General features: G+C 34.0%; 1 protein-coding gene across 1 annotated transcript in view; it reads left to right on the top strand.

The window, feature by feature from the left end:
• The first annotated feature begins 271 nt into the window (after nucleotides 1-271).
• Nucleotides 272-16653, top strand: part of LOC100920038 (sulfotransferase 1C1) — a 28553-nt gene continuing 12171 nt past the window's right edge. The window contains exons 1-4 of the mRNA XM_003766934.4: nucleotides 272-819; nucleotides 7231-7425; nucleotides 10499-10627; nucleotides 12240-12337. Of these exons, the coding sequence (XP_003766982.1) occupies nucleotides 7254-7425; nucleotides 10499-10627; nucleotides 12240-12337 (399 nt within the window). The 5' untranslated portion in view covers nucleotides 272-819; nucleotides 7231-7253. The remainder of the gene's footprint in view (nucleotides 820-7230; nucleotides 7426-10498; nucleotides 10628-12239; nucleotides 12338-16653) is intronic.

Genomic DNA, 16653 nt, shown 5'->3' with positions numbered 1-16653 from the left:
CCATCTTTAGTTTATGCCTTACTCCTAAACCAGTAATATGTCTTCACTATGACCTCTAATCCCTCTATCTCTCAATGCTATTCTAGACTTTCAACCTTGCTCTTTCTTCCCTTCCTAATCTTAATCTAAACATTAACCATAGTCACACATCTAAGAGATAGTAACAGAACTGAAACTCAAACCCATTCCTAACTCTTAGTAGAACTGGGACTAAAACCTCTATCTTTCAACTTCCAAGTCAGGGTTTTCTCTATTTTACCTATAGATGCTTCATTTATAGGGTTGGAATTTTTAGAAAGATCTGGGCTTTGCAGGGGGAAAAAGCAATTTCTTTTCTCACTGTCTTAACTTTCATATTTTTCCTTCACACATTCACACACATCTTTAAATTCAGACCAAGATCATCATTCATCTGTAACTAACATTCATTCATCTGTAACTAAATAATTTCATTCTGACCACCATGGAAAGAATGGGCTTATTCTATTACGGAACCTTTCATTAGTTATACCTTCACTTCGTCCTTCCTTTGGTATGAACACAGGTGGTTACAATGTAACCTGATCTTTCTTCAGTGTTACAGTTCTTATATTTAGGGGGTAAGTGACAGGATTAAGTCAAGAGTAGTTTTCCCTAGGATTCTTCTGTGAGTCACACTTCACTTTGGGGATACCAGACTACCTCTGATTTCAACAAAGGAAAATTCTGATTTCAAAACTGCTCTCCCAGTACCCGAGACCCCAAAACTCAAAACATCTACAAGAAAAAGTAAAGAAATCAGGAAACCCAAAGGGAATTAAAGAGAGACCTCTTCACTCTGTGAGTATTGTATGTATTGGGTTTGTTGGGTTTTTCCTACTGGGACCCTAGTACATGAAAACAGGACAGGATACTTAGAGGAACATGGAACTAAATTCCTTCTGTCTCAAGAAAACATTTTCCTAAAATCAGAATAGAAAACTGTCCCTCCTTTATCTTCCCCCAAGACTTTTTGTTTGTTTGTTTGTTTTTGGCTGAGGCCATTGGGATTAAGTGACTTGCCCAGGATCACACAGCTGGGAAGTGTTAAGTATCTGAGATCAGATTTGAACTCAGGTCCTCCTGAGTTCAGAGCTAGTGCTCTATCCACTAAGTCATCTAGCAGCCCCCCACTAAGATTTTCAATGAGCCTTTGAATAATTGCAAGAAATGATCTAAGTGCTGAAATTCTATGGAAAGAATATTAGGGTCTTCTAAATTCTTGGACCCTCAGCAATACATTGGAAGACTCTTTATCCTTTACTTCTAGCACCTGCCCAATGGATAAGGGCTTCATCTTTTTCTGCCTAAAACAGGAATGTTTGTTGTTGAAGTTTTTTATTTTTTATCTTTTAACCATAAATGTATAAAGAATAATGTATATAGAATGTATGTAGTAATGTATATAGAACATGTATATAGAAAAAACACTTGATGAACTAGAGAGCCAAAACAATTTCTCTAATATCACATTTGGCCCTTTTCTATTTCTACTTATTCCAGGCTGTTGCTACCTCCCTAACTAGGCCAAGTGAAAAGAGTCAGAGGTCCTGAGTTTAAATTCCATTTGTATGACCTTAGGCAGGTCACTTTAAAATGAGGGTGTTGAATTAAATTGTTTCTCATATTCAATTCAACTACAAATCTTTGATCCTAAAAATACCAAGTGACTAAACTATAGACAGCAAAGACTCTATAGTGGATAGAATTTGAATTAGAGTAAGAAGACCTAGATTTCAATCCCATTTCATCTACTTGCTGGTGTTTCTTCTACTTGCTGGTACTTGTTGGCACTTAATCTCACTCTGCCTCAGTTTCTTCATCTATAAAATATGAAGAAAAATAACATCTACTTCACAGAGTTCTTGTAAGAATAAAGCAAAAATATACGTTAAGTGTTTGATAAAACTTAAAGCTCCATCTAAGTGTTAGGTATTGTTATCAGGCAACATAGCTGAGTAAATGTGCAGACAATATATACGGCTAAGTCACATATGCCTGAAAGAGAAAATATATCTTCAACCTAAGCAACTGGGATAGAATGTTTGGAGTGATCAAGACCTAAGTTCAAATGTTTTTTATACTTATTAGCCAATTGACCCTTAATAAAACATTGAACTACCTTTAACTTCTGTTTTTTCACCTGCAAAATGAGGATAATAAAAATACCTACCTTCCAGGTTATTGTGAAAATAAAATGAGATAATATTTGCAAAGTACTTTCTAAGCTTATTATGGCATATAAAAGTTATTATTATCACTAACCTATATAAATCTATGGTTGAATTATCCCTCTGAGCACTTCTAGCAGGAAAGAATCAGGCTAACAAGTTCCTTTACCAAATATTAGCGCAAGTTTCCCGAAAAAGAAAAATATTCACCTAAACTTTTAGTCAATAAGATTACTTCAATATTTCCAAAAATCTGAAGTTATGCTGATATAAGAATTCAGTCTTCCAAAAGAATTCAAAAGGTCATCACTGACCTTGGAAATGTCTTCATTTCCAAAAATAATCAGTTAAAACTTATTAAGGAACTTTAATTTTATTACTTAAAACTTATTAAGGGACCATCTCCTTCTTTTGGTATGAGAACAAGTAATTTCAATGCAGCATAGTCTTTCTCCTACCTTTACCTGGTTATATATGGAGAGACTTTGTTGTAAATTACACAGATGACATGCTTCTCTGACTTCAGCAGGACCAAAGCCATCTTCAGAAAGCAATCCATCATTACTATTAAACTTCATAGTCTTGAAATAAGAAAGGATGATGCCATATTTTTTACAAATAAAGATATATATATGCATATACTAATAGACATAAACATCTAGATCTATGAAAACAAAAATCTTTTTTTCTTTCCTATGTGTGTTATATATATATATACACATATATCATATGTGTGTATATTTCTTAATGTATGTTACTTTTGTTTTTGTTCAGTCATTTTTGCTGTGTTCAACTTTTAATGATCCCATTTGGAGTTTTCTTGACAAAAATATTGAAGTGGTTTGCCATTTTCTTCTCCAGCTTATTTTACAGGTGAAGAAACTGAGGCAAACAGAGTTAATGACTTGAGGCCAGACTTGAATACACAAAGATGAGTCTTCCTGGTTCCAAGATTGGCACTCTTTCCTCTGAGCCATCTAACTAGTCCAAATATGTATTTTGACAAAAATATTGAAGTGGTTTGCCATTTTCTTCTCTAGCTTATTTTACAGGTGAAGAAACTGAGGCAAACAGAGTTAATGACTTGAGGCTAGACTTGAACACACAAAGATGAGTCTTCCTGGTTCCAAGATTGGCACTCTTTCCACTGAGCCATCTAACTAGTCCAAATATATATTTTGCCTGAGCACAAGTGTGTGTGTGTGTGTGTGTGTGTGTGTGTGTGTATGTGTGTATTATATATATTTAAAATCAACTGTTATAACAGTCAGAATCAGAGTTATGGCAATTGATTCAAACTTCTCTATCTAAAATATTTTTTTGAAAATCTGTATTTAACTCTTAATTATATTTTTTTGCCACTTGGCCTGTCACATTCAGAGGTTTTTCATAATATTCAAATTCATTTTTTCAAATTACCAGGACTATCTCCTCCATACTATCATAAAGGTCTACTACAATAATGTCAGTTTTTGACAGATACTTGACTCTTATGAACTCTTTGAAGAAGCAAAAATTAGGGGGAAAAAGTTTTTCTTTTCATTATTTTGGGGCAGCTGGATGAACAAGTGGATAGAATATTAGACTTGAAGTCAGGAAGACACATCCTCAAATCATTCTGAGTTCAAATTTGTCCTCAGACACTTGCTATCTGTGAAATCCTGGATAAGTCACTTAACTCTTCCCTTTGATTATAAAATCAAGTCATGATTGCCTTCTTATTGATAATATATAATACAGAATGTTAGAGCCTAATAAGGTCCTCAGAAGATCATCTAAACTAAAGTTTCTTAATCATCTTTGTGTCTCTCAGTATGACTTGAACTCCATTTCATATGATATGTAGTCAATCGCCCTACAACTCCAATCACTATCTCTGTGACTCCCATCCAAAACATTCTTCCTTGGTCACAACTCTACTAGGATGTAAGCTCTAGGAGGGCAAGAACTGAATAACTTGCTTATCTTTGCATTCCTACTGTTTAGAACTGTGCCTAGCACAAAAATGTTAAATAAATGCTTTTTCATTCATTCACAGGATAATGGAGCTATCTGGAAATTTAAATATTTTAATCCATTTTACTTATGAAAAAGCAAAGACCCTCCCAAAGTGAAGTGATACACCAAAGTTTGCACTTTTTAAGTTAAGGAGGAGAGTACTTGAAACCAAATTCTGTGACTTTAAATCCATTGGATTTGCCATTATGCCATATTATCCAAATCCTGCCATTGATGAATTAGAGATCATCTAGTATGAGGGTTCTTAACTTGAGGCCAATGAATTTGTGGGCTTTTATGTTTTAATAAATTTGTTTCCTTTCCTGTTTCTTATTTTATGCATTTAGCAATGCTTTTCTTAGAAAGTGTTCATAGTTTTATCAAATGTCAATAGAGCCTTGATCCTCTCCCAGAAGGATTAAGAAATCCTTAAAATATCTCGAACTCCAGCCTGTAAATACATGCATTTTCCTCTTAATACTTTAGTTTGCTCATCAGGAAAATGCAGTTATTAGCAAAACCTCTTTCCTTCTGCATGATAATATTGGACCAAGCTTACCATGTGATGCAAATCCTATAATATAAGTTCACATTAGGGAGGTACACAAACTCTTCTTAATACTTTTAATGCAATATATTTCAATCCCAGAGCCTAACACAGAATGTTACATATAAAAGGTACTTACCTAATGCTTATAAATAAGTACCTCAGATTGTAGAAATGTTTACCTATGAGTATGATCTAGCCAACAATGGGTTATGGTGGTTATGTTGTAGCATAAACACAGTCAAAAATGATAAGTAGATGAATGATTGTAGTTGTTTTTCAATAATATTTTCTTTATGTACACTGAAATTTGAATTTCATAATCATTTTCATAATTCACAAAATATTATCCTCTTTTTGATTGTTTTTCAAACATTTATAAAATAAAACACATTCTTATCCTGCAGACCATCTCAAAACAAGGTTTGATCCCAAAATCATAGTTTTCTGATACATGGTTTGGTGGAAAGAATACTAGATTTACCTGGATTCAAATCCTGTTACTTCTTCTCTATGTGACTTTAGACAAATCAGTATATTTTCTAGTCCTCCATTTTCTCATGTGTAAACATGATAGACTGGATTTAAATGAGCTCTGAGAACTTTCTACATAGGCTCATCTGATGATAGAGACTTGTGACTAGGACCATGATCCTGATTAGGAATATAAACTAGAAAAGGACACTTCTAATATGCTAGGATGAGTCCCCTGATGAGGGGACAAGTTGACAAGTACAATGCATTAGACTAGTGGGCAAGCTTGCCAGCTATAAAATGCTTCCTTGTTAAGAGATATACATAGCTGCCTACCTGAAAACAAGATCTATTTCCTTCTCCTATCCCACATCTGGGGACCTGTAATAGTAAGAGGCAAAAATGGAATTTTCCTAATCAAAACAAGAAACAGGAATGGCAGATCATGTTTCCTTTCAGCAAGAAGGAAGGAGAATTTTGCAGAATCAATATAACTCAGAGTTGACCTTATAGGAGGGAGAGCCATCATCTGTGTGACAGGATTTGAGGAGAGCTAAGAAACCACTTGCCTAAAATGATGTCCCTCATTGACCAAAGCAGTGCCTAATATTCCCACCATTGGCTCTTCTTTGCAATGAGGTATTTCTAAGCCCAAAAGGCCTCTTTAAACATCCAAATATGTTACCTAAGCAGGAGAAAAAGGAGTAAAAAGAAAAGAGTACAAGAGTAGAGCTACCCAATAATTTATTAATGCAAATTAATCAATCACTACATACACATTTAATAGTTTAATTGTATATCCCAGAAGAACTGAAGGACTAGGACAAGAGAAATCCAAGTTTCAAATGAGAGGCAAAGAGAAAAATTAAGACATGGAGTGTGGGTTGGGAAAGAAAGACTGATTGGGAAAGGCAACATGGAATAATTGAGTGCTGGTAAGGACAGGGTTGAAGAAAGGAGAACCAGTGATAAAAGTGTAGAAAGGGACACCAAGAATAAAATTTGTCTTCTACATCAGTTCTTTTTTTTTCCTTTTTTGCTGAGGCAATTCAGGTTAAATGATTTGCCCAGAGTCACACAGCTAGGACCTGTTAAGTGTCTAAGATCACATTTGAACTCAGGTCATCCTGACTTCTAGGCTGGGACTCTATCCACTACACCACCTAGCTGCCCCAATTCTTTTATGTTTAACATACTGATTTTAATTTGCATGAATTGCTGAAAAAGGAAAGAATACAGTTCAAAATTGGCCTCTGATATTTTGCGCTGATTCTTGCAGGCCCTTAGCCAATTTGCTATGGGCTTTATGTTTCTCATCCATAAAATGAGGAAATTTAGACTAATTTTTTTCCTACCATTTCTTCCATTCTTAATTTTTATAGATTCCTTCATTTGTCTGAGTAAGCTGAGGTCCAAAGGTACTTATATAATGTCACATAGCTACTTAAAAGCATATAGTTGTATGTATACTCATATATATTTACACATATACGTACAAATACATATAAACAAATATATACATATATGCATAAACAGGTATTTGTAAATATTTATACATGCATGCATATGTATATATTCATATATATGTATATGATATGATCCTGTGTTTCTTTTCTTTTTAAGGTTTACCTATATTTGCAAGAGGAAAATATTTTTTCCTTGCTGAGGAAATTTCAATTATAAGTAAATAGTTTATTTTTGAAGGCATAGGCACTATATATTCACCTCATGTTAAGTAGCCAGTCTAAAGTTTAGCCTGCTAGATAAATCCTTGGTCTTCCAACTAGAAAACTCTTCAACCAACAAAGAGCTATGTTTTTCTTTAAATGATACTAATAAAAATATTATCAGAACAGCAATCTTCCAGGTATGACAAGTCTTACTTCTCTCAGTCAGGTTTTGTATTTTTAAAAACTCCTGAAGACTCTCTGTGAAAAACCTCCTTTGTCCTCCAGAAATAATAAGAAAGCGGTTGTTATAATTGACCATGGAAAAATGACTGAAGTGCATGTTTTCTTTAAGCAATTAGCAAGTCTCATCACATAATGTCATTTGAGAAGATGAACAATTTCCAACTGAATGAAGAGTACCTAAAACCAGAAACCAAAGAAATCAATGGAATTCTCATGACCAAAATGATAAATGATAACTGGGACAAAATTTGGAACTTCCAAGCCAAGCCTGATGATCTGCTCATTGCAACATATGCAAAAGCAGGTAGGTATGTGGAAATCAAAGTAATAGGGATGAATCTAGCATTATCAGGGCAGAAGGAAGAGGGTTTCTAATTGATTTTCATATTCATTGCAGAACTGACCTAGAGAAAAATGTCAAATGGTGCCCTACTAGCTTTGCTCACTCTCCCCAACCCCAAGAGTTCTGTTTTCCTTCTGACATTAAGTTAAGCTCTTCTTAATTAAGGGAATGGAACATTTATTAGAAAGAAAGAACAAAAATGAGAGATAATTTTGAGTAAGAAATAGTAGAGGGTGAGATTTATGATAATAATTGAAACACATGTGGGAAGGTCTCAGTAACCAGAGGGTAGTCTATTTGATTCTTTAGAAGTGGAGAACAAAAGGCAGAAAGGCTCTATTTGCAATTTCCCCTAAAATAGGCTTTGGAATTCACATGAATCTATTGTTCTAGTATAAGACAAATGTGTTCTATTTTCCAGAATGCAATGGAATAAAATAGTGGTGACCAGAATCAGTCCAGCTTACATAACTCTACTGCTAATGAGTGGCATTGGGATTAGAAATGAATGCCCTTCTATGGTTGGTTGATTATTTTGTGTTTACACTGTAATATCTGACCTTTCACATTTGAAAGGGATGGCACTAATACTTGGAGGATAAAAAAAAATTTCTTGAACTGACTTTTCAAAGTCAGTTGAACTGACTTTCAGTTCAAATTTCTTGAACTGACTTTTAAAGGCAGAGAGATTCTTTATGAGGTAGATTTTAAGAAAGCATATATAGCATGAGGGAATATCAGAAATGAAAGAATGCCACTTTAGTTGGTTCACAGTATTAGTAATGGTGAACTCTCCAAAGAAGCTAGGTTAGATTCAAGTTGTGTAAGATTTAAAGGCAAAAGAAAAGAGTTTTTATTTTATTCAAAAGGTAATAAGAAACCACTGAAGCTGGTTGAGTAGGGAAATCACATGGTTATCTTAGGGCTAATGTAACATTAATTTGGCAGCGATGTGAAAGATGGGATCTACTAGGGAGGAATTTTTAGGTAGGGAGACCAATCAGGTGGCCTTTGTAATAATCTAGTTGAGATAGGCCTGAATTAAGTGAGTGGAGAGAAGAGGCTAGATCCAAGTCAAGGGGTAGTCCTATTTTCATAATTGTCACTAAAAGGAAAAAGCTGGTTACAATAGATCAGCATCCTCTCACCCGCTGTCCTTCTAGACGTCACTGAAGTTAATATCAGAAGTAAAACATTTACCAGGTACTTCCTGGCACCCAGGCCAGTTCTATATCTGCTATATCACAGCTGCCTCTAAGGCAAGTAAAGCCCTTTGCTGGACACAAATTATAAATATAGTGTTATCATTAAGGATCCATAGGCAGTTGTCTGGCATAACAGTTAACTACAAAGGAAAACCTGCCAATGAACATAGTAAAATGTGAACAAGGAAGATGACAAAATAGGTTGGAAATTTTTTTTCTTCTTGCAACAAAATGTATATCATCCCTCTTTGACCCAATGACTATGTAATGAATTTCCTTTATGAGATATATAATTCCTTCCCCCCATCTCAGTCTCCATCAACAAACCAAGACACACCCTTAGAATGCTTTTAGGACTCACTGAGACCCTAGATTTCAGGGATAATCCACAGTTGTCTTAGGAGTTGAGGCTAATGAAGTCTCCTTTATCTGTGCAGACCAAATCCACTTTCATAAATTAATGTAGTGACCAGGAGTTCAGAATCAAGTTATAGATGTGAAGTAAATACAGGAAAAAAATTTCCATGTAGAGTGCACTTTTCTGCTCCTTATAACATTTTGGAACTAAAAAAAAAATCTCCTTTTCTATCCAATTATATTTATATTTGCCAGTCTGTTTAAAGAGTAAACCAAATAAATACAGTAGAAAAAGAAAATGCCAGAGGTACTTTGGCTACTCTATTTGTTTTTTTGTTTGTTTGTTTTTTGAAAAGCTAACATACTAAAAAAAGAGTAAATCCATTCTTATTGAAGAACTTTTTTTGGTCTGACAAACTTTATGTACAAACTAATTTGCAGTAAATTTTCCTGCATTTGAGGGAATTCAAAAATCTAGTACAAAACTCTCCACAGTCTCATTCCCACCCCACCCCAAATACCATTTAGTTTTTTTTTTTAATTATTTTCCATCTCTCCTCTAAAAATCCTCATCTTGTTCCAATCAAACTAATTATTGGCCTTTCCCTCAAAAGTCATCTTGTGCCTTTTTTCCTACTGTTTCTTCCTTCCTTTGGAATACCTCCCTCCTATCTACCTCCTAAAGTTCCCCTATGAAAAGCATACCCATCATTCAAGACCATCATAGTCAGATGCCTTGGCTATAGCCACATAATATGTATCAGAGGCAAGACTTGAACTTAGGTCTTCTGGCCTCCAATAGCAGTGCTCTATCCACTTAATTATATTGGTTTTCATCCCTTATTTTATAAGACCATTTTACCAGTTTTTTTTTTTAATGAGAGGAATAGATAACCCCCTAAGCTCCTTGAGAATCAAAAATGCCCAATTCATCTCTCCCTCTCCACAAACAATGCTCCAACAGTCTTTTCCTTAAATGTTATCAGATATCTTCCTGTTTCTATGGCTTTGCTTAAACTATTCCTGATTCGTAGTATATCCATCCTTACCCACTTACTTCTTATTCTTTCTTTCCTTGAACACACCAGTCCTCTCCCTTACCAAGCTGGTAATGACCATCCCTTCATATAATAGTTTGTTTTCTAGTTTTCTGAAACACTTTTCAGAACTATTGTATAGTATTTATCTTTGGGGTTTTTTTTCTTATCTTTCCAGTAGACTGTGAAATATCCTTCCTAAAATATTGCATCTTCCAGAGCCTAGCACAGTACTTTAAATATAATGGGTTCTTGTTAAATGTTTACTGAATGAATTGTATCTTTTATTTTATAACATATCAATATTTTATTAATATTATTTCATGATATATTTCTCATATAATATCTTACAGATAAGTGTTTTCAATAAATGGATTGTTCAGAGTTTAAATGTTTTAAGTAGGTAGATTAAAAAATAGTCTTAAATTTTTTCAGGTACAACCTGGACACAAGAGATTGTGGATATGATCCAAAATGATGGAGATGTAAAAAAATGCCAACGAGCGAACATCTTTGATAGGCAACCTTTTATTGAGTGGATTCTGCCTCCACCCCTCAATTCTGGTAAGTTTATTCAGCTAAAATTGCCTCAGAGTTAGGGTTCTGAACCCATTAGTCTCTTCTGAAGGAGAACCATTTTCAAAATCACAATTTGATTTCCTGTATGTGTATAACTTTCTTCTTTACACAGATTAGTTACTCTTTATCATAAAAATTCCTCTTGACTATTAATGGTTCTTTTCTATTCTAGTTAGGTACACTTGTCAATCATGTTAGTGATTTTATCCCATTTATGTTCAGAGGTATGATTATTAAATTCAGTGTCCTTCCATTCAGTTCTCTTACATTTTTATTTTCTTTTATTTCATCCCCTTCTTTACAAAAAGGGGGAAGTAAATGGGAAGGAGATGTATGCTTGATATTTGTGATCAAGAGGATAGACATAACCTATTTCATTTATAGAAGTTCTTCCCTACCACTTAATCTACTGAAAATCATGGATTTTTATTCTAAAAAAGCAACTCAAATTTAATGTACCAGTTGTGGCAGTCCTGAAGCACCCTCATTAAAATGAGAGTGCATTTACTATTGCTGTGTCATTGATAATACAACAGCCAACTTGGGGTAAGATATAATAATAAAGATTCAGAAAATAGTGAGGTCATCTTACTTCACTTCATACTGTTTAAGCTCTACAATTTATACTTAAAAGAATCACAGAGAGCAATATATGTATGTGTTTGTGTGTGCATGCATGTATTATAGTACATAAATGTTTGCATATATATGGCAATATAGGTTTAGAAAATTAAAAGTATCTTAGGAGTAAAGATTAAAATCCTATTATCTGGAATGCTGACTATAGACCATTATATGTTCCACTTTAGATTTTCAGGTTTTTTTTTTTATTTAAAGTTTTCTCTTACTTGAAAGCAAACATATTTGAAATATCTTAAAGATCCTAACAAGCTGTCCAATGCTACTATTGATTATATAATTTACTCCTTTCAGATACCATGCTAGTAAGTTTGGCTCTATTAACAATTATAATAGAAGCTAAATTTAATAATATCCTTCAATTAATAAAACCTTCAGTCATATGGATTTCTGGTCATTTTCAAAAATACTGAATAAGTAGGATACCCATGAACTAAGGAAATGCACCCAAGCCATAGGTCACATAGAAATCCAACAATACACATTCCTTCCTCTAAAAAGTACAAGCCTGTTCTCTCCTGTTTCCCCTCACTATAGTCCCCATTCTAGGGTTGGATTAGTCAAGAATTTCTCAAATGACATGTAAAAGATCACAAATCTCATATACTTCCCTAGTTCCCCAAACTACTCTATATCTGATGATATTGTGCTTACATCAGGGAGCAGAGAACTAAGATAGTTTATATCATCTGTACTACTAGTATTGCTTGCTGACATTGATAGTAAATCCTCAGATCACAGGAGTTAATACATGAAAGTGCTTTGTAAATTTTAATGCACTATATAAAATTAGCTATTTATTATTATAGTTGATATTCAGAAAGGAGAACAAGACAGTCAAAATGATCATTTTGTGTACTGTAAAGACATATTTAGAATGTCTGCAGAACAGTTCCACAAAATCTATATAGCAGAGGATATCTAAATGGCATCTAAATGACACTGCACTATTTCCCAGGTCTAGATCTAGCTAATAAAATGCCTTCTCCAAGAACACTGAAAACACATCTTCCTGTCCAGATGTTACCACCATCCTTCTGGGAGCAAAATTCAAAGGTAATTCAAAATTCAAAGATCAGCCAGTAATTTAAACCTATCTTGCTCAGTGTTAACTTGTATTCTAGAAAATAGCAAACAAATCATTTTTAGTTTATTTTTTTCTAGTTATATATTGCATTCATTTTTAACATTTTTTATGAATCATGTTGAGAAATAAAAGTCAGAACAAAAGAGAAAAACCACAAAAAAAAAAAAAAAGAAAAAGAAAAAAGTAGTGAACATAGCACATGTTAATTTATATTCAGTGTCCATAGTTCTTTCTCTGGATACAAATGGTGTTTTTGTTTTTTTTTTTTATCCAAAGTTTATGGGTATTGCCTTGGATCAATGAAACACTTAGAATAACCAAATCTTTTATAGTTGATCACTGCATAATCTTGCTGTTACTGTGCACATTCCTGGTTCTGCTTGTTTAACTTTGCATCAGTTCATGTAAATCTTTCCAGGCCTTTCTAAAATCAGCTGTTCATAATTTTTATAGAACAATAACGCTTTCATATACTTATTTAGCCATCCCCCAAATGATAAAATTCTACTAATTTTCTAGTTCTTTACCACCATAAAAAGAGGTGCTAGGAACATTTTTGTACATATGGGTCTTTTCCCATCTTTTATGATTTCCTTGGGATACAGACCAAGTAATGACACTAAAGGGGATGCACAGTTTATAGCCCTTTGGGCATAGTTCCAAATTGCTCTATGGAATGGTTGTATCATTTCACAACTCCACCAGCAATGCATTAGTATCTCAATTTTATCACACCATTTATTATTATCTTTTCCTGTCATGTTAGTAATCTGAAAGGTATGAAATGGTATCTCAGAGTTTGCATTTCTCGATCAGTAGTGATTTAGAGTACCTTTTCATATGATTAGAAATGGTTTTAATTTCTTCATCTGAAAATTGTCTGTTCTTCTCCTTTGACTATTTATCATTTGGGAAATGGCTTGTATTCTTAAAAATTTGAGTCAATTCTCTATATATTTTAGAAATGAAGCCTTTATCAGAAACTTTGGTTGTAAAAAGTTTTCCCAGCTATATGCTTCCCTTTTAATCTTGTGTTCATTTTGTTTGAGCAAAAACTTTTAATTTAATGTAATTAAAGTAGTGCATTTTGCCTACTTCTTCTTTGATCATAAATTCCTCCCTTTTCCAAAGATCTGAGAGGTAAACTATCCTTTGCTCTCCAGAGTAAATTTGCTTATGGTATCATCTTTTACATCCAAATCATATATCCACTTTGAACTTATTTTAGTATAAGGTGTGAAATCTAGGTCTCTTCTAAGTGTCTGACATCATTTTCCAGTTTTCCCAGCAATTTTTGTGAAAAAGTAAGTTTCTTATCCCAGAAGTTAGAGTTTTGGGCTTTATCAAATACTAGATTACTATAGTCATTATTATATCATATATATCTAATCTTGTGTAGCTAACCAATGAATGAATGAAATTTTGGATTGTTTCTGTAGTTTGTTGTTTCACTCATTCATTCTTTAGAATTATTTAATTTCCAATTGGTTTTTAGTCTATCTTTCCCTGGCTTTTTATGGAATATAATTTTTATTGCATTGTGGTCTGGAAAGCAAGGACGTACTATTTCTGCCTCTCTGTGAGATTTTTATGCCCTAAAACAATGTCAGTTTTTGTGTGGGTGTCATGTATTACTGAGAAAAAGGTATATTATTTTCTGTCTCTATTCAATTTTCTCCAAAGGTCTATCATATCTTAAGTTTTAAAAGATGCTACTAACTTCCCTAGTTTCTTTCTTATTTATTTTGTGGTTAGATTTATCTAATTCTGAGAGAGGAAGTTTGAGGTCCCTCATTAGTAGAGTTTTACTCTCTATTTCTTCCTGAAATTGGCTCAACTATTTCTCTTAAGAATTTGGATGCTGTACTACTTGGTATATATACATTTAGCACTGAAACTACTTCATTGTCTATAGTACACTTTTACAAGATATAGTTTCCCTCCTTATCTCTTTTAATTAGATCTATTTGTACTTTTTTCTTTATCTGAGATCAGAATTGATACCTTGCTTTGTTTTTTGCTTTGGTTGAAGCATAATAAATTCTTCTCCCACCATTTACCCTTACCCTATATGTATCACTCGATTTCAGATGTGTTTCTTATAAACAATATATTGTAGGAATCTGGTTTTTAATCCATTTTGCTATTTACTTTCATTTTATAGGAGAGTTCATCCCATTTCCATTCACAGTTACGATTATCAGCTCTGTATTTCCCTCCAACCTATTTTCTCCCCTTATATACTTTTGTTGTCTCTTTCTACCCTGTCCCTCTTTAGTAGTTTTTGTTTCTGACACACTCTTCCTCAACCATCCTTTCCTTCCCTTCTATTACCCCTCCTCTTTTCTCTTAACCCTTTCCCCTTGTGTTTCTGCCCTCCCTTTTTTTCCAGGCCCTCCCTTTTCTTTCCTCTTTTTCCTCCTGCTTCTTGATAGGGTAGATAAATTTCTAAATCCAACTGAGTTTATGTTATTTCCTCTTTAAACCAAAACTGATGAGATTAAGCTTCAGACAATGCTCATTCCCCTCTCTTCTTTCCCTCTATTGTAATAAGTCTTTTGTGCCTCCTCATGTGATCTAATTTGTCCTATTTTACCTTCTCTTTTTTCTTCTTCAATACTTTTCCCACCCCTCAATGGTTTTTTTCACATCAGAATCTATTCATATCAATACCCTCCATCCTTGTATGTCCCCTCTAACTGCCCCAGTAACAGATCAGTTCTCAAGAATTACAGATAGCATCTCCCCGTCTAGGGATAAAGCAATTTAATCTTGAAATAATATATTTTCCCCTGTTTACCTTTCTATGTTTCTCTTGAGTTCTGTGTTTAAAAATCACATTTTCTGTTTTGTCCAGGTTTTTTCAATACAAATGATTTAAATTCATTTAGTACATTGAAGATGCATCTCCTCCCCTAAAACATGATGCTCAGTCTCACTAGGTAGTTGATTCTTAATTGTTATCCTAGATCCTTTTCCTTTCAAATATGGTTTTCCATTAAGCAGGATGATTTCAGAGAGGTCTGGAGAGACTTACATGAGCTGATGCTGAGTTAGTGAGCAGAATAAGATCATTGTAAACAGCAATAGCAAGATTATATGATGATCAATTCTGATGGACATGGGTTTTTTTTGTTTGTTTGTTTTTTAATTTATTTATTTATTTAATAGCCTTTTATTTACAGGTTATATGCATGGGTAACTTTACAGCATTAACAATTGCCAAACCTCGTTCCAATTTTTCACCTCTTACCCCCACCCCCTCTCCCAGATGGCAGGATGACCAGTAGATGTTAAATATATTAAAATATAAATTAGATACACAATAAGTATACATGACCAAACCATTATTTTGCTGTACAAAAAGAATCAGACTCTGAAATATTGTACAATTAGCTTGTGAAGGAAATCAAAAATGCAGGTGGGCATAAATATAGGAATTGGGAATTCAATGTAATGGTTTTTAGTCATCTCCCAGAGTTCTTTCTCTGGGCATAGCTGGTTCAGTTCATTACTGCTCCATTAGAAATGATTTGGTTGATCTCGTTGCTGAGGATGGCCTGATCCATCAGAACTGGTCATCATCTAGTATTGTTGTTGAAGTATATAATGATCTCCTGGTCCTGCTCATTTCACTCAGCATCAGTTCGTGTAAGTCTCTCCAGGCCTTTCTGAAATCATCCTGTTGGTCATTTCTTACAGAACAGTAATATTCCATAATTTTCATATACCACAATTTATTCAGCCATTCTCCAACTGATGGACATCCATTCAGTTTCCAGTTTCTAGCCACTACAAAGAGGGCTGCCACAAACATTCATGCACATACAGGTCCCTTTCCCTTCTTTATAATCTCTTTGGGATATAATCCCAGTAGTAACACTGCTGGATCAAAGGGTATGCACAGTTTGATAACTTTTTGAGCATAGTTCCAAACTACTCTCCAAAATGGTTGGATTCGTTCACAACTCCACAAACAATGCATCAATGGGACATGGGTCTTTTCAACAGTGAAGTGATTCAGGCCAGTTCTAATGGTCTTGTGATGAAGAGATTCATCTGTACCCAGAGAGAGCATGGTGGGAACTGAGTGTGGATCACAACATAGCATTTTCACTTTTTGCTGTGCTTTGCTTGCATTTTATTTTCTTTCTCATTTTTTGCCTTTTTGATCTGATTTTTCTTGTGCAACATGATAATTGTGGAAATATGTATAGAAGAATTGCACATATTTAACATATATTGGATTACTTGCCTTCTAGGGAAGGGAGGGAGGGAAAGAGAG

This window comes from Sarcophilus harrisii, chromosome 3, assembly GCF_902635505.1.
Source record: "Sarcophilus harrisii chromosome 3, mSarHar1.11, whole genome shotgun sequence".
NCBI classification, from domain to species: domain Eukaryota; kingdom Metazoa; phylum Chordata; class Mammalia; order Dasyuromorphia; family Dasyuridae; genus Sarcophilus; species Sarcophilus harrisii.
Note: the sequence above shows the minus strand (reverse complement) of the source record. Positions and strands in the feature narration are given on the sequence as shown.